Source organism: Oryzias latipes, chromosome 21 (assembly GCF_002234675.1).
Source record: "Oryzias latipes chromosome 21, ASM223467v1".
In the NCBI taxonomy this organism is placed as follows: domain Eukaryota; kingdom Metazoa; phylum Chordata; class Actinopteri; order Beloniformes; family Adrianichthyidae; genus Oryzias; species Oryzias latipes.
The window spans coordinates 10,136,411-10,163,434 of record NC_019879.2 but is presented as its reverse complement, the minus strand read 5'-3'; the positions used below and the strand labels follow the sequence as shown (position 1 = coordinate 10,163,434).

At 38.7% G+C, this 27,024-nt stretch overlaps 2 protein-coding genes across 3 annotated transcripts in view; one reads left to right on the top strand and one right to left on the bottom strand.

The window, feature by feature from the left end:
* Positions 1 to 405: 405 nt before the first annotated feature.
* On the bottom strand, positions 406 to 21,676 carry LOC101173750 (sodium/hydrogen exchanger 2). 2 transcript variants are annotated; one of them, XM_023950616.1, is made up of 13 exons: positions 21,109 to 21,676; positions 20,812 to 21,026; positions 20,486 to 20,734; positions 17,394 to 17,644; positions 17,096 to 17,313; positions 13,583 to 13,782; positions 12,210 to 12,299; positions 12,044 to 12,114; positions 10,088 to 10,255; positions 9,890 to 9,995; positions 4,565 to 4,681; positions 1,531 to 1,624; positions 406 to 1,358 (listed from the first exon to the last, which is right to left on the bottom strand). In XM_023950616.1, exons 1-13 carry the CDS (start codon positions 21,371 to 21,373, stop codon positions 979 to 981), a joined length of 2,424 nt encoding a protein of 807 aa, XP_023806384.1. In that variant the 5' UTR covers positions 21,374 to 21,676; the 3' UTR covers positions 406 to 978. The 2 variants fall into 2 exon arrangements, with proteins under 2 accessions (XP_023806384.1, XP_023806386.1); XM_023950618.1 differs by having other exon boundaries at positions 1,531 to 1,621.
* A 1,526-nt stretch (positions 21,677 to 23,202) lies between these two features.
* The window catches only part of inpp4a (inositol polyphosphate-4-phosphatase type I A), a 25,958-nt gene continuing 22,136 nt past the window's right edge, over positions 23,203 to 27,024 (top strand). The window contains exon 1 of the mRNA XM_011489371.3: positions 23,203 to 23,385. The gene's annotated coding sequence lies outside the window, so the exon portion shown is untranslated. The remainder of the gene's footprint in view (positions 23,386 to 27,024) is intronic.

Sequence of the window (27,024 nt, the reverse complement as noted above, 5' to 3'; positions counted from 1 at the left end):
GCAAAAAAAGATTGTGATAAGTTTTTATTTCTATCAAGTAATAAAACCACCCCAGTGCTTAAAAGGTGATAAATCAAGCTTTCCAAAAATATTTTTTTTGTTTCTTGTTTGTAAACATTTTTAATTTTCAGTTTATGCAACTGTTTTTCCACGTTTGTCATATTTTAAGCCGCATTTGTCTAAAGTCCTGCACATGTGGCGTCTTCAGTTATTTTATTGGGTGTTAACCGACTGCTTTCATGAAGTTCCCTTGGTCTGTGGACAGGTAATTCTAAGAAATGTAGTTATGGATTTTAAGGTTTATTTTTCATCTATTATTCAAAAAAGTGGTAAAATGTTCACAGTTTGACTGTTTTTGCATTACAGGTATTAGTTTTTCACTGAAACCTCTTCTTTCACACCAAATGGAAAAAGATAATATTTATTTTTCTGTTCCTTTCTTGGTTGCACCTTTTAGCAGCATTTTTTTAAAGTAATATCTGAACCTGATCCAGAATTTTCCACTGTGTTAAACAGAATATTTATTGCAGAACTGGGTAATAAAAAAAAGGCTGAAACATTTAAAAACATTTAAAAGGCTCAAATGCTCTTCTTGGTGCATGAAAAGCTTTGTGCGTATTGCACAAAAAGGGACAAAAGCTTCTTCATGTTTCAACTACAATAACAAAGCTACAACATGTTAAAAAAAAGTAAATAATGACCACAAATGACAATTTTCTCAAAAACAGGAAGTTCTAAAGTTTAAAATCAAACAAAGATTCACTAAAAAAAGTTGAAAGCATTACATGTTTAAACTTGGCAGTAATTCCGTGCTCACACATGAGTGACAGCTCTGGGCATCTAAAGTGCAGGACACTTCTGAGGTATTTTTTGTCCTTTTCTTGTTCTTTCATTGGCGGCTCACTGGAGAAATAAACATTTTCAGTTTCTGGAGTCGAAGTTTGTTGCTGTCAAGTTGCAGCTTAAATCCCAGAGACTTCATTTCTTCTCATTCCACTGCGGCCGCCTGAGCAGCGGGTTTTGCGGCGTCTCGTCTCTGGGCTCAGCTGCCCAAGCCGGAGGTTGAGATGCTTGTGGTCTTTCCTCCTCTTCCTCCTCCTCTTCAACCTGTCTGATTCTCATTTCATCTACTAAGCCGTTGTTGTCATCAGCGCTAAGGTGGTGACGAAGACTTTGTGGGCGGGACTGACTGCCTCGACCGGTGCTCCCTCTTTCGCTCTCGTTAAGAAAGTCCACGGAGGAGACTTCCTTCAGGGTGCCCAGCCTGTGCAGAGGCATCATGGCTCCAGAAGAGGAGCGATTGCCAAAGCGAGAGCGCCGACCTGGATAGGCGACCTCTGACATGGTCTCTTGAGCATCTGTAGAAAAAGAGTAAGATGATGGCAAAATGTTGCAGAAATGTTTACATTTAGCTGGAAGTCATCTTAAAAGTAGTTTAGACAGAAACTTCTGGCTAAAATAGGAGCATGCATAGGATATTATGGTAAAATCCTGTAATGAAAGCAAAAATGGGAATATTGCGATGGTCACCTGCAGAACTTTGCCTCGTAGGAGGAAATCTGGAGTTCAGACTCTCTCCGGGTGGAAGGGAGAAGTATTTCTGGGACTTGGGCACGATCTGCTGCTGATAAAGTTAGGAAACAATTCACATGGTTGTTACTGCGTTCAAATAAACTAAAACACTCTTTTTATTTCTGGAAAACCGTAGGAGAGCATGAGGCTTGTGTTAACAGTTATAGTCTATAACCAAAGTAGAAACAGCAAACGTGTCCAAAGTCCGATTCACGTTCAAATTTATACAGACCCCTGGGCTTCTGTCATAAAATCAATAATTACATTTCTAAGAACTACGAATTCTTGATTGTAATTGGCTAATTTAAGCCAGAAGCCATTATAAACCAGTGACAACAACCTGTGGCTACTTGACCTTCAGAGCCTTAAGGCCCAAACAAGAAGAATAGATTTATTTGTTTCTGTAATCAAGACCACAATGGTTTGAACTTCTGAACAAGTGTGTTTTATTTCCTGTTCATATGGTTCACATTTAGCTGTGTGACAGGCGGACGGCCTATCCAGGGTGTAAGACCTTCGCCAGGTTAGGCTCTGGCAACCCCAGGACCCCGAAAAGGATAAAAAGGGTTAAGAAAATGGATCGATGGATGATTTACATTTAAAAATTTTAATCGCCCATTTAATCGTGAATAATACGTAACAATTGAGATAAAACAAGACTTAATGTTGCCAAAAAGGTTGTTTTTTTCCCCCCTCAGACTATTTTTTTTTATTTCTGGTCTTCAAATATGAAACCCACTGTAATTTTGGTGAAAAATGTAATTAAATCAAATTCTGTTTTATGTGAAGAATTGAAAAGTTTTCTATAACAAAAAAAAATCATTAAATTGTTTATTTGAATTCAATTTTATGATAAGAGTTTAAAGAATTCAGGCAGATTGGTTGGCCATCACACGCTTTCCAAATCTGCCCACTTTTGCAAAAGGTTTGGACCCCTGAGGTAAAGTATAGCTTTAATTCATAATAAATAGATGTCACTGATCGAAGGAAACTCCACTTTTTATGACAAATTACCAGTTTTTCCTTTAATATTCTAAAGACAAAAAACTAAAACGATCAAAATCAGTTAAAAAATTAAGTGCATTTTCAAATGTCTTAAACAAAAGTTTAAGGTCATTTATTAAATCTATTTAATGTACCAGTACTTCAGATTCTTTCAAAGTTTACGAAAAGCTAAAGCTAATGACAGGTATAGAAGATGGTGAAAAGGTGTTAGCCACTAAATGCTCCCAAACTGAATTTGTTTGAATTAAAATTTGAAACCTTTTGTTTCTGGCATAAAATCTTATTGACAAAAAATACTTGTGATTTTTAACCACTGACTGTACATGAGAACTGGACCAAGCTAGTGTGACGTCACCCATATGAAACGAAGTGCTTCCGGTTTGAAGTCAATTCAGTCGCCATTTTTGATGGTACAAATGCCACCATGTTGGAACTAGAAATCATTAGTTAACTGATCGGTCCGAGTTGGTCTTACTCAACATTTCATTGGCAACCACTCTTATCAATGAGAGCAATAGCTGTTTATTTCTTAATACAAGTCTATGTGATTTAGGCTTCTTGGAACCAGCGGGTACTTTATGTTTGGAACGCCAGGGGGTCACTTAGTCCAGTTCTCATATACAGGCAATGTTTTTAATGAGAGCCTATGTCACACATACAAGTCTAATCTCCTTTAAGAAGATAAACACCTAACATGTAATTACGTAGGTGATTCTGGAAGAGATTGCTTCATTCAGGTCTACGCTGATGACACAGTTCTTTACTCCGTTGGCCCCTCCCTGGACTTAGTAAGAAAACAGCTTCAACATAGTTTTAATGAAATCCAACTTTCCTTGTCCAGACTGCATCTAAAGTTAAATGTTACCAAGAAAAAAAAAAACATGCATTTGGTAAGAAGGGACACCCACCATCAAATACCCCCACTGTCTCCATGCTTGATGAGACACCTCTAGAACAGGTTACAGAGTACAAATGTCTTGGAATCTGGCTAGACAATATTTTGTCCTTCTCAACTCATATTGGCCATTTGCGGTCGAAGGTTAAATAAAAAATAGGCGTTCTCTGCAGAATGGGCTCCTCCCTCACCTTTTCTGCAAGACGAAAATTAGTTTAAAAAAAACATCCGTCCTAGTCTTGATTATGGTGAGGTTATCTACAGATGGGCTTGTGAGCATGTGCTGCACAAGTTGGAAAAATTCATTGGCTGCTGTTATTTACAAAACTCGGCTTGGTCTTTCTTCACCTTATCTGAGCCAGCTTTTAACATTCCTCATCCCCTGTGTAGAATACCCGCTCTGCTAAACCGACCTTGTCAACAGTCCCGAAATCAAACTCTTCACTTGGTTCGCTCTCTTTTCAATCAGCTGCAGCCAGAGACTGGATTGACTTACAGAAAAACTCTCAGATTGGACACAAGCAGATTTTAATACCCATCTTAATGACCATTTTAAAGATGAATGCTGCTGTTATGTAATATTTCAGGGTTTTAAATTTTAGATTGTGTTTGTTCCTTCTGATTGTATTTAATTTATTTTTCTTGTTCTTGTAACCTACGTTCTTCTTTTCTCAAAAAAGCCTTTTGCCAGGCCACAATTGTAAACATGAATGTTTTTACTAATCTGTTGCACTCAGTTGAACTCAACTACCTGCAATTCCAAAATGTTTCCCAACAACTACACATAAATCTAAATGTACATATTCTGTATGAATGGGATTATTTTTAGTGCTCTTTGACAGTTTGAGCTGAAGTTGCTCCACGTGTTGGATTGTTGTAAAATTCCTGACTATGACTCAATATTAGCCTTAAACACAGTTTCAGTTGTCCCCCAGCCCGGATGCATCAGCTGTACATTTACTACAAACAAAAACGGACACCCACACAAATATTTCTCCCTTACATTACATTTTTTGTGTTGTTGAAATACAAGTCTAATTTTACAACTCATAAAAGTTGATACTCATGAGCGTTGTTGGGCTTCATACTCACCCTCGTCTGAAAGCTGCCAGGCCGAAGGCTTCGACGGATGCTGGAATGTCGTCTGATCAGAATCTCCCTTCTTTGGTTGTCATTCGGAAGGGCGTGCTTACTTGTGTATGACACAGTCTGCATATGAAAAAGCAAAGGAAAAAAAAAACAAATAAAATTTGCCACATGTAAAATAAGACTCTCACTAATCAAAACTATGTTTTTGTAAATTTTAAAGCCTGCATCATTCCAAGAGGAGAAATGATCGAAATCCATATCAACGAGAGGACGCATTCTTTAAAGATCAGATTACACCACCAAAACTAGCCACACCTGTCGGAACTAAACCAGTTTAAACTTTACAAGCTCCCAACCAGCTTTTCTTCATATCCTGTTCCTTGCTGTAGCACATTAAGTCATTGATCTTATTATATCTGCTACCTTAAGACAATGCAATAACAAGGATTAATAGGAGATTATCTAGAGATGTTCCAAAAGAATAAAATACTAACATGATTTCTCCATGGAGTCATTTTTAATTAACAGCAAGTCTTTAAATTTAGAACATTTTACTGTTGAATTTAACGAACAGTAATAGGCTATTTAATAATGTCATGCTAGTTTGGCTTAATAACTGCCATAAGAGACTTTTAAGAACTCACAAGAGGTGGTAAACAGGATGGAAAGACTTGAACAAGGGCAATAATTATATTGGGATAAACTGTCAAAGGAGCAGAGAGGCACATGTTTCCTATTTGTTTAAACATCAAAGTGTCTCTGAGAGGCAGTCACAGGGCGATGTCATGTCACTAATGGAAAATTACTGTGAGCCGCAGTCTGTGCTTATGCAAAACAACCTCGGGTTTCACTGTTTGGTGCCATCACATGTCAACGAAACGTCACTGAGGTTATGCTGGTTAAAACATCAATGCAGCAGAGCGGCTGAGCAGGAAAATAAAAAAAAGATTTCAGGATTTTGACCAACTTTAACCTCTAAAATTGAGTTTCAGCAGTAGGCCTATCATATGAAACCAGTTGTCTAGTTTTTGCCTTTTTGCTCACAATAAAGTTGTTAAGAATAAAGTTTATTCAGGAAAAGCTTCACCTTTGTTGACATTTAAACCTGTACCGTGTTGTTTACTATGACCTAAAGAAACCCTGACCACAGTGATGCTATTTTGCTTTAGTTGCAGCATTCTTTTGCATCTTACACATAGCATGTTAACCCTTAATAAAAAGTAGTACACTTGAGCTATGTCCGAATTACCTCCCTAACTACTAGAAAAGCTATATAGTGCAGGACTTTTTAGTGCCTTGATTTTAACAGCAATTCAGACACCACGCTCATAGCTTTTTTTTTGTCCTGTCCAGTAAATAACTGAATTGTTAGTTGCTCAGTGAATTAGTAGAAGTGCCTTTTGTAATAGAAGTGAACTTTATTGAGTTTTAGCCGCTCGGGATGTGGTGGGAGAGTGTTATAAGGTCATGGGATGAGTGTCATACGTAACTTACATGACATGCCACACACCATCACGCGGCATCCACACAGCTGTCTTGAGCATATCTATACAAATTTACAGTGTCTATAGAAGACTTCCTGCCACTCTCCGATCGGCTCCTCCACGTTTACTAACTGAATACTTCCTCAGACTACATTGGAACATTTTAAGTTTAAAAAATATATATATATATATATATACACACACATACATAGGACAGTGGGGGGGGGGGGGGGGGGGGGATCGTTTGGTCAGCTACTAATTGTTCAAGTTCTCCCACTTAAAAAGATTAGCGAGGCCTGTAATTTTTACAGAGGGTTTACCTCAACTATGAGAGACAAAAGGAGAAAATAAATCTGGGGAAAAAAATAATAATTGCATTGTCTGACTTTTAAATAATTTAATTGCAAATTATGGTGGAAAATTAGTATTTGGTCAGTAACTAAAGTTCCATTCAATACTTTGCTATACACCCTTTGTTGGCAATGACAGCAGTCAAACGTTTTCTGTAAATCTTCAAAGTTTTCATAAACTGCTGGTATTTTGGCCCATTCCTCCGTGCAGATCTCCTCTAGAGCAGTGAGGTTTTGGGGCTGTCGCTGGGCAACACAGACTTTCAACTCCCTCCAAAGATTTTCTATCGGGTTCAGGGGCCTCAGTTATAAAACTTTGCGTAGGATTGGCGTCAGAAGTGGCGTACGGATGAAAACTAGGACGTGCGTACGCACAGAAATATTCGGATTTATAAAACCGTGCGCACGCACATCCTACGCATCTTTCCCTTAATAAATCACAACCAATTCTAAATGCTGCGCAGCTTTTGCGGCCTCATGACATGCCCATAGTTGCCCATAAATAGTCCGTGAAACGCCCACAAATGAATATTCATTGATTGCGAAACCATGGCACACACCGAGAGGAAATGAAAAAAGCGGAACTTCACTCAATGTGAAGTAGAAGTTATCGTTGGCGAGGTGGAAAAGAGGAGAAAATGTTGTTTGGAGGGCACATTGTGGGCATTACTAATACCAAAAAGGCACGTGAGTGGCAGACGCCGTTAATGCTGTAGCCTCACGACCTCGGACCGTGGTTAAATAAAAAAGAAATGGTCGGACATCAAAGTCGAGGCAAAAAAACATCTGGCACTGCATCGCCAGAGTGTCTCTGCCACGGGGGGGGGGGGGGTTTGATGAGAGACAAGCGGCAAGAATTGCACCGGGTGATCCACCCCCAAAAGCCCGCAGAGGTCCAACAGGACGGCTCGAGGAAGTCGGAACCGGCTCATAAGCCAGTCGTCCTCGTTTGCCAGCACGTCTTCTTGCTGTCTAAAGATGCGTTCACTCCGAATTCTTCCATTTGCCACATCTTCTAAGAGTGCAAGATCAGCCATTGTGCGTCATTCCGCATTCTGATGGGGCATTTTATTTCCATTCATTTAATTACATCTGACAAGCTGCAGATGTCGGTAATAATCGACGTGGAAATGGGAAATTGCTCCGCGCAAATGTAATTTCTTGTTGCTTTCTGAATGGTTGAGACATACGCCATACATTGTTTTATCAAAAATAAAACAAACTAAAGGCATATGCATGAATACCATAATTCCATAGCTTATGAAAAAATGTTTTACTATGTAAACAACTTTCCCCAGTGGACAATCAATGCATCTCTCTCTATCTATCCATCTGTCTGTCTGATTGCACCTATATCTGCTCCGCCAGACGGACACACTGACGGGAATGTCAGTTTTGTACATTATTTCGTTCTGTTAACTATATTATTTATGAGGATGAATTGCACAACATGCCAATATTGCAGAACATATTTCACTTTTCTTTCTGCAAATATGTGTTCATTTGAATTTCTGTTGTAATTTTCGTTTGATTTTTTTTTATTTGTTTCACTGCTGATCGATCAAACGGGTGTTCGTGTAGCTGTTAATTGTAAGACTTGCTTTGTGAAGTCTTCACGTTATTTATGAGAGGCAGTATTGTCGTTTTCACTTTCAGGTGTTTCTTCCATCTGCCAACGGTGTCGCCGTTTCTCATTTCATCCGTTTTTGTGCGTACGCCTGGGTCAGAGCTTGCGTGAAGGACCGCACATTTTCCCATCAAGTGTGGTTTTTATAAATCTCAACTATTGCGTAGAGAGTGGCGTACGCCTTCTTTTGTGCGTACGCAACGTTTATAAATGAGGCCCCAGATCTGGAAACTGGCTAGGCCACTCCAGAACCTTGAAATGCTTCTTACGAAGCCGCTCTTTTGTTACCTGGGCAGTGTGTCTGGTATCGTTGTCATGCTGAAAGACCCAGCCACGTTTCATACTGAGGAGGAGGATGTTACGGCAATGATGCCCAGTTTAGTTTTGTTTGTTCAGTTGAGCTATCAGTGATCGTATTTTATAACTGATTTAATGTTTTATAAAAATAGTAAAGCTCATTTGGACAACTGTGTTGTAATATTGGGCTATATAAATAAAACTGAATTTAATTAAATATTCAATGCCCTTGCTGATGGAAGGAGGTTTTCAATCAAAATCTGACTATACATGGCCCCATTCATTCTTTCCTTTACACGGATCAGTCGTCCTGGTCCCTTTGCTAAAAAACAGCCCCAAAGCATGATGTTTCCACTCCTAGGCTTTACAGTAGGTACGGTGTTCTTTGGATGCAACTCAGCATTATTTCTCCTCTAAACACAGCATATAGAGTTCTTACCAAAAAGTTCAATTTTGGTTTCATCTAACCGTAGGACATTTTCCTAATCTTCTTCTGAATCATCCAAATGCTCTCTAGCAAACTTTAGATGGACCTGCTCATGTACAGGCTTTAGCAGGGGGACACATCTGGCCCTGCAGGATTTGAGTCTTTGGCGGCATAGTGTGTTACTGATGGTAGCTTTTGTTACTTTGGTCCCAGCTCTCTGCAGGTCATTCACTCGGTCCCCCATGTGGTTCTGGGATTTTTGCTCACCGTTCTTGTGATCATTTTGACCCCATTGTCTGAGATCTTGTGGGGAGCCCCAGATTGAGGTGAGATCATCATTGGTCTTTTATGTCTTACTTTTACTAATAATTGCTCCCACAGTTGATTTCTTCACACCAAGCTGCTTACCTATTGCAGATTCAGTCTTCCCAGCCTTGTGCAGGTCAACAATTTAGTTTCTGGTGTCCTTAGACACAGCTATTTGGTCTTGGCCCTAGTGGAGTTTGGTGTGTGACTGTTTGAGCTTGTGGACAGGTGTCTTTTATAGAGATAATGAGTTCAAACAGGTGCCATTAATACAGCTAACAAGTGGAGGACAGATGATCCTCTTACAGAAGAAGTTACAGGTCTGTAGGAGAAATCTTGTTTGTTTGTAGGTGACCGAATACTTATTTTCAGACCTTAATTTACAAGTAAATTAATTAAAAATCAGACAATGTAATTTGGGGGATTTCTTTTCTTAGTTTGTCACTCATATTTGAGTTTTATCTGTGATAAAATTACAGGCCTCTCTCATCTTTAAGTGGGAGAACTTCCACAAATGGTGGCATTTGCCCCACTGTATTTAAAAAAGTAAACTTCAGCTAGGCTATACTGACTAATATAATCATCTTCTGATGAAAAAGCACCGCGTTCCTAAGCTTTGACTTGGTTTTTGAACAGGACATTAAGACACAACAGTCTCCGCAGGCACCAGTCTTTTGCCCTATATGCTCTAAAATATGATCCTCTACAAAAAATGCAGCTGACAGATTTAAAGTGACCTTCGGTTTCATCCCAGTTTTCCCCCAAAACATCTTTTTCAACAGTTGAATCTATGACACCAAAAGAAGGGCAGCTTTGCAAGTTTGTTTCTTATCTTACCCGCTCCCTGATCTTGTACATGTTCTTGGAAAGGATGTCGTGCATGTTCTTCAGGTCAGCAGCTAAGAACTTCTTCTTGGGTTTGGTTGAATTTTTCTTTTCCTCTCTAAAAACAAAAACAAATATTTAAAAAAAAAAAGGGAGACACTAGTCACGCTCTGTTAGGAGGGTGTGTGGCTTAGAGCACAAGCTGCGTACTGGAGAGATATGATGGACGGAGCTGCACTGATGTCTCCAGAGGCTGTGTCCAGAATCTCTATGGCATTTTGTAGCTCCAGCTTCTTGTACAGAGCCACAATACTAGACTCTGCCCGGTTGTCTCGGAGGAGGATCCTGCGTAAGATCCGATTGTTGAACTTCATAAACCTGAAGTTTGGACAAGAATAAGAAAATTAGGGATACATAAATCTATTACACACCATGATCTTCTAGCCTGAAGTACAAAAGGGGTTTACACAAATATACACCTTGTGTGTCAAAATATTCATGACCCTCTATTGTAACAGTAAAATATGTCAAACACAAGAGGTCTTCAGCTCACATCTGTTTGGACAGGACAAGTTAAAAAAACAACAAGATAATCTTCTATCCTCTGAGGTTTTCATCAACATGTGCTCTAGTGAGAACAAGAGCTTTTTCTGGTTAGTTATCAGACCGCATTTGTTTCTGCAGCATTTACACTGAATTCCATCACATTCTTTTTAAAATAAATCTGCATGTTATAGATTTCAACAGCACACTTCACAATGATTTATGCTAAAAGATTTAGTCTTTTTTGTCAAAATATATTTCCACATTTTCTGTCCAGCTCTGACCAATAGAAATTTAGAAAATTTGCACACAATTCATTAAGAAAAGGGGGGAAATGCAACAGAGATGGATCCACTTTCAGGCTTTTGTTGTCATGTGGGTTTCAAAAAACCTTTTTCGTTGTTGTGTGTGTGGGTTTTTTTTTTTGGTCGCCTGTTTCAGCAGTATAAAAAATGTAAGAGATGAAACGGAAGAAGAATATGTGGTAAGAGCAAATGAGCTGATTTTCACCCAAACAAAAGTACCAACAAAGCCTCTAGAGCAGTGGAACCCAACCTTTATGTGGCTGCAGGCCGCGCAACCCACTGGGATTTTACCTCGGCCTGGCGGAAAAGGGTGGGGGCTGTCAGGTGTTAGCAACGGTGCCGGTCCGCGGCCCGGTGGTTGGAGACCACTGCTCTAAGGACCATTCAGTCACCTCAGGGTGAACAGAGAAACCCTGTGTGCTTTTTTGCAAGATTTATATTTAACTTTAAGAAGGTATAATGGGGAAAAAAAGTATACAACAAAAACACAAAGGCATTTTAGAAAGCAACATTTACAGAAAAGAAATCCACCAAAAATGCTGGAAGATCTGATTGTTATCTTTGGCAAAAATGTTTTACTGTTAAAATAACAAAGACCTTTTGGAAAAATAGCCAGAACCACTTCACAAAGTCTGTGAAAGTTGCACAAGTTCATTTATTCTTATTGTAGAGGCTGTTTGTCAAAGTTAACATGCTTGTTTGGGACTTGTACACCTGTGTTGGTGGCATGTTTGGGCTGGTTACATTCAAATCTACTGTCAGAAACTGGATGTACTAGTTTAGCAGGGGAAAAAGAGGGTCAACACAACAAAGAGAAAAAAGACATAAAAAGAATGTTTGAGTGTGGTATGCATGCTACACAAATTCAATGGAAAAATACAACAAGGATGTCTAAAACAAAGAACAGTTTCACTAGATGTGTGGTAACTTTTCTCCCCAAGCAACCTACTAATGCTTTGAATATGATTTGCCCAAGTCAATCCATATTGTAGACAGTTACTTCAGATAATATAACTTCTGAAATTGGGTTAATTTATTTTGTAACCAAAGTTACATTAAAAGAAAAATTGGAGAACTTGAGTGTGACAAGTCTCATTGTGAAGAAACACTTTGTAAGGAATCTGAGGAGGTAAACCAAAACCATTGTTTGCTCACCAGCTGCAGTGCAGCATTTGTCTGTTTGCTTTTGTTATACTTCATCATGCAGATAGCTCTCTGACTTGTAAAGTTGCATGTAAACAGGCTGGCTGCAAAAGTGTATCAGTTACAATAATGGCTGTGAACTGGCAAGAGTAATATTTCAGAGAAGTTCACATACTTGTCCTTCCAGTAGTAGTGGCTCCACTGACCACATAAATCCTCTATGCCAGCCATTGTGTGCTCCATGAGCTGGAAGAGAGAACTTAACATTATTTCCTTTGTTTTGTCTGGGGGAAAAAAAGACGACAAAACAAGGGCATTCAAAAAACAGCTTGAGTTAGTACCCTGGTATGAATCTCGATGTTAATGGTGTCGGTTTTGCGGTTGGTTCTGCGGACGTTGATGAACTCAATCAGAGGTCGAATGCTTATGCCCTGCAGAGAAGAGAGATGAGAGAAATCTGCAGGCTGATCTCGACACACCCACTTGTTGCTCAAACTTGTTTTCCTTCCATCCATTCATTTTCCAACAGAGTTGCTGGAGCCTATCTCAGAGACTGTTGAAGAAAAGGCGGGGTACACCCCGAACATGTCGCCAGTCTGTTGCAGGGCCACAAAACCACACTCACATTCACACCTAAGGGATATTTTATACTCTTAAATTAATTATAGAATCATGGGTCATGTTTTTTCTTTTGCAAATTTAAAATTATAAATAATTATAACTAATTTGTTTCTCTTGTAAAATTGGTTTAAATATATAAAAATTAAAAAAATGTCCTGTAAGTTTTGGCAAAACATTCGGGTTCAGTTTGGAAAAAAGATGAAAAAAAAAGTATTATTTTTTTGTCGTTTGCCACTAAGATGAACTTCAAGATGATTCAAATATTCCAGGAGAACCCAGAAAAACCTGTAAAAGTGTTTTAAATTTTAGTCCTACAGTTGTTTTTTTTTATCATATTATATTGTTCCCACTGTAGATTGCTGAAGACAAAACAAATAAGCAACTTAGAAACTATAAACCAAAAAAAGGAGGTATATTCTTTTCAATAGAGCTGTGCAGCAGTAGGATGCAAATACATAAGTTTTACACATGGACAAATCTGTTTTCACATTTAAAATGTAGAGAGAATCAGGAATATTTTCTGCCTTATTTGAAAAGAAAATAGTTGCTGCATGAGAAAAAATGATTTCAAAGTTGTAAATATGCTTTGAACAACTGATGTAGAAATCTTTTTTTTTTTTAAATGGCAGATTTTTTGGGGAGAAAATGGTATATTTAAAAGACAACAGATCACAGCTTGTAAAGCAGAATTTAACTGATTTGCTGATATTATTCCTCCATTTAAGAAAGTGTTTCCTGGCACCAGCTGGATCATTTAAAATGGGTTGTAACCTCATGGTCACAGAGGGCAAACAGCACGTCCCATTCAGACCTGAAGCTGTTAGCATCAAACCTTCAGAAGAAAGCCGGTTCAAAATGATGTGCTAGAGTAAATGTGAATATCCACAGCCTGACTTTAGCAACTGTTGACTTTTATGAAAAAGACAAAAAAAAGATTTCTATTAATTTGATTAATCTTAAATGTTATGTTTCTAACCATCTTAAATAAAAGGTTCCCCCTGCCTCTGGACAAAAGCATAATTAAATTCCCATTTGGAAATTTGTCAGCAGGTTGTCTTAAACCCAAAAGAAGACAGTGTAGACCCTGCTTTACCTGAAGGAAGACAGTGAAGAGGATGATGACGATGGTGGCAGTGACAAATAGATGTTTGCGACCGATGTTATCAGGAAGTGTGAAGGCCAAAGCGAAGGAAATTGCCCCTCGCAGACCTCCATATGCCATTCCAAACTGATCTTTGGTGTTGAACGGAATGGTACGGAATGGGTTGATGATCTGAGTCAGTACCAGGATACCTTAAAGGGACAGTAAACAAATAACGGTGAAGGGTTGTTTTAGTCCTAACTTTGTATCCAGATTCTGCTCTGTGTGAGAGACTGGAGTAAACAAAAGATTGATTTAAACAGCTTCTGCCAAAAGTCAGACACTGTCCAGCTTCCCTGATAGATATCTGCTAAAAATCCCAAAACACAATCGGAAAAGTTTTCAAAGCTTATTTATCTGTTAATAACATGTATTTTTGTATTCAATTCAATTAAATTCAAACGTTTTTTTTTTTTTTTTTACCAAAACACTTGTCGTGCAACGGCAACACAAGCTGCTGTACGGGATTAAAAAAAAAATGTAAACTTTCCCACAACTTTTAGAATTTTATGTATAATTTTAGATTTAAAAAAATCAATTTCAATTCAGTTTTGAATCCCTGGAATCTTAGAATTTGTCTTTTGCATTTTATGTAAAACACGCATGCTTCTTGCTCTGCAAATGCTACAAATCAGAAACTACTTCTACAAATCAACAACTTTGTGTCATTGCATCATCATGGATCGATTCTGTCAGATCGAACATCATAAATGGACAGATAAGCCTCGTTATTGGAAATGATGGCTTGATTTTACCTGAGGAAGCACTGGACAGTTTTGAACTGGTTGAAGCTGCAACACTTGGTCGAGTTTTCTCCCAAGTTAATCCAACAACTTGTTTTTTTGATCCCATCCCCACATCACATTTTAAATCATTTTACAGGTCTTTTGAGAGTGAGATTTTAAATATCATGAACTCCTCTCTACAGACGGGTATTTTTTCTGCTGCCTTTAAAACAGCAGTGGTGAAACCGTTACTTAAGAAAACTAATTTAGACCCTTCAGTTTTTAATAACTACAGACCTGTGTCCAACTTACCATTATTAAGCAAGGTTTTAGAAAAACTTGTTTTTATCCAGCTAAATGAGTTTCTCTTACAAAACAGCATTTTTTAGATAACCCAGTCTGGTTTTAGAACGAACCACAGTACTGAGACAGCCTTTTTAAAAATCATTAATGATGTCAGGTGTGCCTTGGATTCAGGTCAGATCTCAGTACTAGTTCTGTTAGATCTAAGTGCAGCTTTTGATACTATTGATCACCTGATCCTTGTAAACAGACTTAAAAGACTTGGCATCTCAGGGTCTCTTCTCAAGTGGTTTGAATCTTATCTAATGGAGGGAAACTTTATGGTAAGCATGGACACACACTTTTCTGGGGTCCATGAAATTAATTGTGGCGTGCTTCAAGGTTCCAGCCTTGGCCCCTTGCTTTTTAACATTTACATGCTTCCTCTGGGGAATGTCATCAGGAGCCACAACATCAGTTTTCATAGCTATGCTGATGATACCCAGCTGTACATAGCTATGTCTCCTGATGACACAAGACCAATAGAAGCACTTTTTGACTGCATTTTAGATGTAAAATAATGGATGGCAAGTAATTTTCTGCAGCTCAACCAGGAAAAAACTGAAATTTTAGTTATCGGTCCTGAAGCTAAGAGAGAGAAACAGTTTCTGAAACTAAAAGAACTTTCATTAAGCCATTCAGAAACAGTCAGAAACCTGGGCATTATCTTCGACTCTAAGCTAACTTTTATCCCACATATAAAACAGGTGGTTAAAACTGGTTTTTATCATCTTAGAAATCTGGCTAGGGTCCGCCCACTACTCTCTCTTGCTAATATGGAGATGCTAATGCATGCTTTTATCATGAGTAAAATTGAGTATTGTAACGCCCTGCTTAGTGGTCTTCCAAAAACCAACATTAGGAACCTTCAGCTTCTCCAGAACTCTGCTGCACGAGTTCTTACAAAGACCAGGAGGCGAGCTCACATGACCCCAATTTTAAAATCCCTGCATTGGTTCCCCATATGCTTCAGGATTGATTTTAAGATACTTTTAACAGTTTTTAAATGTCTTAACGGTCTTGCACCTTCTTATTTATCCAATATTTTAGTAAGGTATGAACCCTCTCGGACCCTGAGATCCTCTGGCACTGGTCTTTTAACCATTCCGACTGTAAAAACCAAAACCTACGGAGAAGCATCTTTTAAACACTGTGGCCCCCATTTATGGGACAGTCTGCCAGAGGACCTGAGAGCCTCAGAGAGCATTGATGTTTTTAAGAAAAGGCTAAAGACCCATCTTTTTAACCTGGCTTTTAGCTAATTTTTTACTTCCTTTATTTATCTATTTTTATGTATTTATCTATTTTTATTAATTTATTTTATCCATTTTATCTTGTTTTATGAACTTACGATAGATTGTTAATGTTATTATAATTTTAATTTATCTTATTTCAATGTTTTATTGTTTATTGCTCTCATCAATATGTTTTTGTTTTCCATTCTCATTTTTATTTCCAGTGCTTCCTCAGTTGGAACCTCTCCATCTGGATCGGCTGCTGTTCAGCCACTGCAGCTCTGGATTGGAACCTGCATCACTGCTTAGCTGTGGTGGAGCCGTCCCGCCTGTAATGCTGCATTTGGCTGGTTATGCGGCTGTTCTCAGAGAGGAGGTTCCAATTATCAGCGTTTCCAACATCTTGCGTTCGTGCTCAGCCTATTTCTCATTATCTTTCCCTATTAGTTAGAGGGGTGGGAGGTGTGAAAGAAGTGGGGGATGTGTGTAGGTACGGGGAGGGGGGGGCTATTTTGAAATGTTTTATTTTTGTTATTTTACTTTTTATTTGGATGCTTTTTTTATGTTATTTATTTATTTTTTAATGTAAAGCACTTTGTGTTATACTTTTATATGAAAAGTGTTTTATAAATAAAGTTTGATTTATTGATTGATTGATCATTTGTAATATGTCCACACAGCTTTAATTGTTTTTAAACTAAATTTGATATAGTAGCATTTTCATTTGAGAAATATATATATATATTTTTTTTTTCAAAATGACAGCTTAAATAAAAAGAGGAAGAAAAAAAAAGCAAACACCAACTTTAGCTCCGTCCGTCCCAGTTCATGAAAATATTGTTTAACAATGAACCTGTCCGTGGCCTAAAAAGGTTGGAGACCACTGTGTCATAAGACTCCTGAGTTCACTAGCTCTGTTGTGACTAACTGATGATAACAGAGAATCAAAAGTTGATCTAAACAGTAATTTTATAACCATGAAACAGAAAAACAAGATCAAAGATGAATCAACTGTTAATGAAATGTTTTACTTAAGTGGAAGAAATTCCCATCATCATCATTACCCAGTGGTAGCACTAAAGTTCTAGAGCTAGTATAACCAGGTACCCAAAGGACATTCAAAATGCTCTTTTTTCATTTTGAGACTGAGCAGTTCTTCTTACCCAAGCCTCTCCATATGAAGGCAAAGAGCAGTGTAAAGAGGATGTACCCCCAGTTCCACTCGTGCTCTGTAGTTATGGTAACAACACCCAGGAAGAAGAAAATTAAAGTTTCAGAGATGGCGCCAAGCATCTTAACCACGTGCCGGATGGTTGTGCAGGATCGCTGGGAGACGTTCTCTTCTACGTAATACTTCATGGTGAGGGCACAACAGACGATGCTGAGGAAGAAAACAGAGTTGAGGCAGAAATTCCTTCATCTAAAAACACTTTGACCTGTAAGGGCTTTAAATCTACTCACGCCATGATGGAGGAGATGGCAAAGAGCTCAGCTACTAGATAGGCCAAGTAGCTGTACATGAATATGAAGAGGGGCTCAATTTCTCGGACCTTAGAGGTGAATCTTGTTGTGAAAGCTGCCACAAAGCCAAAAAGGACGCCGAAGCCCATCCCACCAAGTCCAACCACGAGAAACCTGGCAACGCCAAGGAACACATCCACAGGCTCCACCACCGGCATCTCAGTCACAAAGCTGAACATGCTGTACAGCACCTGAAATCAGTAGCATGCAGTTTTCTGCTCATTTCAAAAACCATCCTCAGAAAAAGCATTTAATCAAATAGCAAATCCAAAATTTTTTGATTATGACTGAATTTATAGCCTCATTTAAATCTTGCTGTACTTTTTAGAAGTCAAGTGGACATACATCTTGTTTATGAAGTTTTGAAAAATAGAAAAAAAGACGTGTTACATATTTGATAAAACATTGTGTTGTATAAAATTATAATCCTGCTCTGATCATATTTTGATCCATTTTCGAAGCATTCCCAATGGTCTTTTATTTATGATCACGCTGTTTTTAGCCACATTCAAAAAACCTGTGCTGTTTTCTAAGACATAGTTTCTGCAGAGCGGCAGAAATTTGTCTCTTTTGTCTCAACCAGTTTTGGGCAGGACTGTTGGTGCAGATTACAGCTCCGCCCACAATTCAGTGGCAACCAGTTCCCATCACCCATAACTGAGAGCTGTTTACACACTCTCCTGCTAGCTTACACCCCCTCACAACCTCAACCTAACATTACCAGTGCAACATAAATGGTGAGCGATATTGGACCCACCCAGTTGTACAATTTTGAACCAAATCCCAGTTCAGACGCGGAAAACCAAGACGTACATGGATCTATTTGTCTAGAAGTGGACCCATCAAAATGGTGCAGAGCAGGGAGCTTGTGGCCTGCCCAGCGCATTTTCTATGTCACAATTAAGCTCTTTTTCAAACTGTATTTTTTTTGTCTGCTCCTGGTTCACAATGATTTGAATGTAGAAATATTCAGAAATGCAATTTTACGCTTAGTTTTGCAGCACTTTTCTGATTATGGAGGACATATGTAAAGAAAATTAAAGCTCAAAATTGCATTTCTGAGTATTTCTACATTCAAATCATTGGGAAGAAGGAGCGGAACAAAAAATACTGTTTAAAATAGAGCTTACTTTTTATGTAGAAAATACATTGGGTGGGCTACAGGTTCCCTGCTATGCAAACAGGGAAGGGAAGGGGGGGCGGCATTGCTTTGCGTTTCCAGCTCCGCCCAAAATTCAGTGGCAAATTTCTAATGAACTTCTGCTGCTCAGCAGAAACTGTGTCCTAGAAAACAACTCTTTTTTTTAACATTTTGGCTCAAAACATTATAATCCAAATCAAAAGGCCGCTGGGAATGCTTTGAATATAGATTAAAAGATGATTGGAGTGGGTCTTGTAGAGATGATCAGGGATTCCATTATATTTTTATGCTCCTCTATAATGCATTTACTTGAATCCATACATATGACTGTTTTTGCTTGCTGCAAAGTGAACAGTTAAACCTGCGTGCATCACCAGATAAGAAGTGCTGGGGTCGCGTTTTCTTTTCCGTTCCGAGTTGTTTATGGAACAGAGACACCTGTGGATTGCAGACTAGACTTGCAGGCGGGATCGTTCTAAACTGGCATGGAAACGTCTGCTTGCTTGACACAGAATCTATCTAATGACGTATTTTACATGTTGCCTTGTTGGATAATATAAAAAGCTGTCTGCTGTGGGAGCAGAGGGAGAGCAGATGACAGAGGAGTTTTTGCCTGGTGGTGTCTGTGCATCCCTCCCCTTTGCAAAGGTTTGAACTTTCATGCAGACTCTTGTGGGATTTATTTCTTTTCCCACTGCACATTAGATTTTTGGTGCCCTTAACCATCCAAACTTGCAAAGGCCATACGAGCAACATTGTTGCAACAACGCCGCAACCGTCTTTAAGTGCAGACAGGAATGGAGAGCGGTCAAGCCCCTGGCAGATTTTCAGTGCACAAGATGGACTGTGATCAGAGCCCAAGTATTCATTGATTACCTGTCAATCAAAAATGTCCTCATATATTTAGCCCAGTTTTAATCTTTAATATTAAACAAATTAAGATTAACAAAAATTCCACCACAGAACTTTTTTTATTTTTTAATGCAAAACCAAACAAAAGTGTGGGAACAAGACTTCCATGTCACTAACCTGTTAAACTGACATGGCTCCACCTATTTTTGTTTTTGAACCAGCTTTAGCCAGGAAGTTCAGGTTTTCGGCGATCTTGTGATGGTTTGTATGAAACCTTCTCAAGTTCTAAAAATGCATTGTTTACTGCTTTTGGCAAATCTTTTAGGGGACAACAAAAGTTTCTTTCGGTCGGGCTACTTCTGGGCTCGACTTGTCCACTGCTTTCCCCAACAATATGCCCCAACAATATGCAGTGAGTAATAAGGCCACCACTCCAAAGTAAAGAGTTTTTGTCTGTGGGTGGAGCGGTAAGTTTCCACATGAGGCGATGGGAGGTGGGGACGGGATTAGAACTACACAGTACAGACATGCATTGCCTCCTCCCGTGCAACATGTAACTGCCACTTCAGAAACTGGTTTGGCAACATCTAAGCAAACAGACTCTGAATGGTGACGAGATTCTTTCAGTGGACACATTTGTTTCATGTCATGGACATTCCCAGAGTTTCTCCTCAAAGTAGATTTATCAGGTCAGCAATGTTTCTTTTTTTAAGTTTTGGGATACCTTCTCTCACCTTATCACTTTTATATAACAGAGACTGGCCACGTAATTTAAGATTTCTGATGAAACCTGAGAAAACCCTTTAATCGAAACTTTTCAATACACCCACAAACAAAAACACAAATAATTTTTAGCCTACAAACTGATCCAAGATCTGCTTGAGCTAAAAAGGTAAAATTCCAGGTGATGTTTCCAAAACAAAAACTGGTTAAAGTACTCCAAACCAGTCTGGTATTACAGCAGGTTTTAATAGAATATATTTGTAGAGTTTCGGAGACCTGAAATAAAACTTTTATTTTTAATTTCTTTCCAACTCACCACAGTGACGGCGTCGTTGAAGAGGCACTCCCCAAACACCACGATGTAGAGCTGCTCATTGACGCTTACATCCTCAAACACGCTTAGAACTGCCACGGGGTCCACAGCCGAGATGATGGTGGCGAACAGCAGGTTCTCCTGCAGGTTGATGTCCTGCACACCGAACGCCTCAATCTGGCAAATGGCAAAGAGGGACATCCCAATGCCGATGCTGTTCCACAGGGTCCCAACCACGGCAAACCACAGCACCTGCACATACAAGGAGAACACTTCCAGATAGGAGCTGGACCGGAGCACCAAAAAGGTGTGGCTACTTGGAAACCCACCGTGCCGACGTTCTCAAAGAAAGGTCTGGTGGGCATGAAGTACCCCGAGTCGAGGACGATCGGGGGCAGCATGTAAAGGAAGAAGACGTTGCTGGTGAGCACGGCAGGGGGCTTCTCGTGGACCGAGTACATGATGCCCCCCACAATCAGACCAATGCTGACGAGAAGGCATGACTCAGGCACCCAGAACGTGATCTTGGGGTACACATGAAAACCTGAGAAAGATGGCAGATGAGCTTAACGAACCAAAACATGGAGATTATTCAATCCACCTGCATTTCAAGTCCCTTTACTCACCTATTTTAGCAAATGAAGCCAGCAGCATCCATAGGGTGATCTCAAAAGGGATCTGTATCCTGGAGTAGTTCATTGTAAACACAGGTAAATTGGATTTTTCCTCTTCTGGATAAGGCTGGGGGCCATTATCAGGCTTAATCGGAGGCAAAATAGTGACACTGGCAGTAGGTCTAGATGGAACTTCCGCTCTGGAGCCATAAAGAAGACTTAAAAACACACAAAAAATAACAAACAAATCCACTCCTCTCCTTGAACTTAAATCCATGATGGGTAAAAAATAAATAAAATATAAAAAGGTATTTCCTGTTACGTAGACTTGCGTCAGTAAACTCCAGTCATTCCATCAGACTTGAGAGACCGAACAGAAAACATCCCCCCCCCCCCCCTTATTTTTTCTTCTTTTTTTCTTTTTAAAAAAAGTTCACTTTATGTCTGCAAAATACGAAAATGTAGACAAGTTTCACCAGCGGAAGGACGCCAGCGCTGGCATTTGCTGAAGCACGTCTTCCAACTGCGGCACCACAACACACCTGCGGATTCACCTGCATGCTCAAGTTCCCACACTGACAGGGCGCGCCCACCTGCCCGCCTCTGATTGGCTGTCCGCAGCAGCAGCTGGAAACGGAGGCGCAATGCGAAGTTTCGGTGAGGTTTCCCACCTGAGCAGTAATTCCAGATCAAGTTTGTCCAGTTTCCAGTTTTTCCTATTCCCCATTAAAGAAACATCGAATACAAGTTTTTATTTGTAATAAAATGTGTATATTTTATTGTGGGGGTGGAGTGAGTCCCCTGTCATTTGTTGGTTAAATAAAGTTTGTACTACATTCTATTTATTGTTATTTTGCACACAAAATGAATGAAAGATCTCCCTAAATGTGCAAAATTTCCGCTTTCATGCTATGAACACAGGAAGCAGATGCATGGCCAGTACGTTTCCTGTTTGACTTCATATCTGTCATTTTGAACAGGAGAAGGGATTACAGGTTTAGCCCACAAATTCCATATCTTGTCTTCCTCTGACTGTAAAATGAAATGGTTACTTTTTATATGCTCTATCTATCTATCTATCTATCTATCTATCTATCTATCTATCTATCTATCTATCTATCTATCTATCTATCTATCTATCTATCTATCTATCTATCTATATATATATATATATATATATATATATATATATATATATATATATATATATATATATATATATATATATATATATATATATATATATATATATTTATAGTCTGTATAGTATACTGTATATACTGTATATATAGTCTGTTAGTATACTTTCCACAATGCACTATACATGTATAGTGTTTATACTCAAAATTTATTTGAACTGTCATGCTTTACTATATTCAATGTAAAGCACACACTATTCTTTTCTGTTGAAAAAGTACATAAAATAAACCATGTGTGGTTTAGGTGGATTCCATCTTTAAAGAATTACTTGCTTTACTTTCAAAAACAGGTACCATCATGGAAATATATAAATGTGACTCCTATAACCACTTTTGTAAAAATGTATGTTTCTTGGATGGGATAAAAAGGTGGATAAACAATCCACTTTTATTCAATAAATTTATGTTTATAAATGTTCATCAACCTTGACTTGTAAAATCAGCTGAGTTTTATTTGGCTAAGTAATATCTTAAAGTTTAGATTGAAACTTCCTGCCCTTTAAACCCCAAATAACTATACTTGAACATTTAAAAGAAATCTGAAAATAATTTATGTCAAAAACAATTATGAAATGTATAAATAAATATTTATAGATTTAGAAACAAACGTGTAATGCTCCTCTCATTATTACAGCAAAAAGGGAACAATTATTATTGTACCTTGATTTTTTTTCCTGACACATCATTATGTTCGTAAATTAAATGGTAAAGACAGGGGGCTTTAAATAAACGTTTATTTTATTGTTTACGTTAAGTAATTTCCCCTTTGTAGTATCAACAAAAGTTTTATTTTATTCTATTCAATTTTTTTATCTGTTTTTTGACTGTTAAAACGTGCATATTTTGTGCATCTAACTGCAGTACCTAATTTATGTCAGCAGGGGTCAACGTGTGTTTATCAACTGTGCATGGTGCAGACTTTCTTTCGGGTCATCAGGTAGACAGCGGCCTCCAGTGGCCGGAGGTGTTACTGCATCGGGGAGGATTTCACTTCTGGATGTGTCAGAGAGTCAGGGCGAGTCTTGACTGCAGACGTCGTCGTAACAGCCAGGAGGAGCATCACTATGGCAGCAAATATTTCCCCATAACGGTACGAAAACGTGTTTATATTAGCGTGTTTGTTTGTGTATAATTCTCGATGTCATCGTGGGGCGTTGTTTTCTTGGAGCCCGAGACAGCAGCTGGATGAGAAAAAGAGACGAGAGCAGCTCAGCCTTTACGACACGTTAAATACATTTGATTTTAAGAACACATTTAAATTTATTTTGTATTTCAGAGTGTACCTTTCAGCAGTCTGAATGAGCATCTGCAGGTATGACGTAATATTTTGTTATTGTCCTGGATTATAAATAGAGTCCTTTAAAGCAAAGACCCCATTAGTGCTTGCTGCTGCCATAAATAGACCTAAACAGAGATGTGTGCTAGTTTAAAATGGGTTCCAGAGAGTAGCGTGCAGTTTGGCTGCAGGTCGGCAGAAGATTTGATGTGTGATTGGACAAAAAATCTTGCTTCTTTTCTGTGAATCAACGTCATTGCAGGCCTGGCTGATGTTTGGGTTACAGCCCAGAGGATTAAACTTGAATTGCTGTTTCCTCTGAGCTCTGAGCTGATCCATGCTCCGGTTTGTTGTGATGACCTTCTATGTTTAGATGAAGATCATGCAGATCATGAATAATCCCATCTGCACAGTCTTTGCTAAACACATTTGTATGATGACATGTATTGCTTTATTCTTCCATTTGGGCTCATTTCCATGTATTGTTGAAACATTTGCTTCCTAGAATTTACTCATTCTTATTCTCTGTGATCCGAAAGGTCTGATGTCCTGAACTGCAAGCATCTAATTGTTTTAGGATTTCTTCTTTTTTTGTTTGAGCAAATTTGCCCCTGCTGCATCCAAAAAATCTCATCAATTGTTGCTCACACCTAGAACTCGTTGAAAATTAATTTTGGACATAGGGAATGACCCCGCCCCCCCAAAAAATGATGACATCACAACAGGAGAAACCGTTTAAAAAAATGTATAGGGCCGAAATCTCTAATAAGGCTCAAAAAAAGATTTCAAAATCTATTAACCGAAACACGTTTCAAGAAAATCCAAAGGGAGTTTAAACGTATTATGGGATGGCCATAGGCCCTCTGACTTGGCGGCAGTTTTGTAGCAAAGTGTGAAATTTGGCAATTGTTATGTTTTTGCACAATGTGAGAAAAGAAACTTTTACTCAAGTGATCTTTGTGAGAAATTACACACACGCCACCAGGTTAAGTCTACAGTCACAACCGAAGTTTCATTGACCTTTGACCTCGGGAAATGATTTATTTTTTTTTTACAGAAAAAGTCATTAGTACCCGCTACAAATGTAAACTCTTCCTAGGGATTTTGACCTAATACTTCCTAATTCCTTCAGTTCTATTAAAATTAATTTGGGCTGCTGATAGGAGGAAAACTCACGATATGCAATATTTGTGATCAATATTGCGATGATGTAACTTGCGATAAATGAACAAATAGCAAAAACAACAAAAACATTTCCATTTCACTGCAAAAGTTTAATTTAAATAAGAGTCAAAATACCTTAAATTATTCTCCAAATGACCCTCGTCTAATTAGAAGGGCAACATCTATTATAGAAGCTCCATCTGAATGGTCAACAACGTGAAGGGCTCCATCTGATTGGTCAAATGCATAAAGGGATTTACTTAGATCATTAAATAGTCCAAGTTGCCATAAGATTGTTTTCGCACATTTAAAATTTATTTTATTTTATTTATATAGCCCAGTATTACAACACGGTTGTCTCAATGGGCTTTACACCAGTAATTGTACTAAATAGAATCACAGAATACGTAAAATACAATAGGTGATTATTAAACTAAACTATACAGACTGGGCTAAACTGGGCATCCCTGCCCTTACTCGGTAAGGAAAAACCCCTAAAAAAAACACATTCCATGACAAAAATGAAAAAAGTAGGAGCACAGATGAGCCTGAGGCGAGGTCCACGGCCAGGAACAGGAGCAGGAGCACAGACGAGCCAACTGGAATCTGGAAATCACTCCCGCTCCCCCAGAAGGGAGTGGGAAACAGAAAGGGGAATTTTTTTAATCATCACTGGAAAGCTGCTTGGCAAAAAATGTTGGAATTAGAAGTTGTAGATTTTGCAGAAGAACTCCCTATACAGTTGCTCCGTGGAAGCACGCGTCGGACGGTTCAGGCTTCCACGGCGTGCGTTAAAAAGTAATAATGCACGCTTCATTGGCCATTAACCCTTACTTATTGCAGTCTGCATGGCACTATTAAATATTTAAGGTGATTTACTGTTTTTTATAAAAATGGTTTTCCAATTTGTACAGCTTTTACATTTTTAAAAACCAAAACTTGTATTTAATCTGCAGATGTTTTGATTAAAACGCATCTGATATATTTTTAATTACAGATTTTCGGGTAATAAAAACTTGAGAAAATTCACAGATCAACTGTTAGACCAATGTAATAATTTAAACAGAAAGTTGTGACACAAAAAGCAAAGCACCAGATGTGCAAAACTGCTTTCTTATTTATAGTTTAGGATTTATCAAAGGCTTTAAATATTTTTTTAAAAACATTAATATTAGCTGAACAAAAATTAGGATGATGTAATTTTTTTAAAAATGCGTTTACATTTTAAGTACATTTAGGACAGACTTAAATAAAATGAGCACAGATTACTTTCAGCTTTGATGCAGTGGAAAAGGATCATGGGAAAATTCAACTTTTTAGGATTTTGTGTGAACTGAATCCCTTCAGTGAGTTGATAAAAAAAAACAGAAGAATTGGATGGAGGCTGAAAGTTCATGTGGCGTTTTCATGCGTTTCATCAGATGAGCATCCTCTTCAGCATGTGGTTGATGGCAGTGAGACACATGAAATGACGACGTTGCACTGCTCCCTGTGGCTTTACATCAACATCCACTGCAGGCTTCATATAGAGCTTCCTACAGCGCTCCAGGCACTGCAGATCACGGCGTGTTAAAAGGCGTCTCCAGCTGACAGCGGCGTAATGAGGCAGAGCATCCATGCTGCAATTGTCATCTGCTTGGGTCTCTGTTTGAGGAGCCAAAGCGGAGGCTAAAGTGTCAGAGAGAGCTTTGTCTGCCTGTGTGGAAACTTACGCTTCCACATGTGCACCACTACCAGGCCGCTGTGTTTTTATTTGGACGTGCCGGGTGACGTCAGAGCAGATTCATGGCTAAAAATAGAAGTTCATTGCAGAGGTTTTTTAGGGCCCGAGCACGGAGTGCAAGGACCCTATTGTAATTCGAATGTTTATTAGGGCCCGAGCACGGAGTGCAAGGACCCTATTGTAATTCGAATGTTTATTATTATTATTATTAGGGCCCGAGCACGGAGTGCAAGGACCCTATTGTAATTCGAATGTTTATTAGGGCCCGAGCACGGAGTGCAAGGACCCTATTGTATCTGTTAGGTTTATTATTATTATTATTATTATTATTATTATTCTTCCGACTTTTCCGTCGCCTTTTTGAGGCCTTTAACATACCCCAAAACTCACCAAATTTTGTATACACATCAGGAGTCGCGAAAAATTTCATATTTTATAGGAGAACGGCATAGGTAAACAAAAATGGCTCGATAGCGCCACCTGCAAAATTTGTTTTCGCGAGCACCTCCATATGCTTTATAGTACAAACCTGATTTTAACAGGGCATGTTCATCGGATAGAAACCT

Coding starts and splice junctions, on each gene's coding strand:
- LOC101173750 (XM_023950616.1), bottom strand. CDS start 21,373: ATGGATTTAAGTTCAAGGAGAGGAGTGGATTTGTTTGTTATTTTTTGT. Junction 21,027..21,108: donor GGCTTCATTTGCTAAAATAG/GTGAGTAAAGGG, acceptor CATCTTTCTCAG/GTTTTCATGTGTACCCCAAG. Junction 13,783..17,095: donor CTTCATATGGAGAGGCTTGG/GTAAGAAGAACT, acceptor TGTCCCTTTAAG/GTATCCTGGTACTGACTCAG.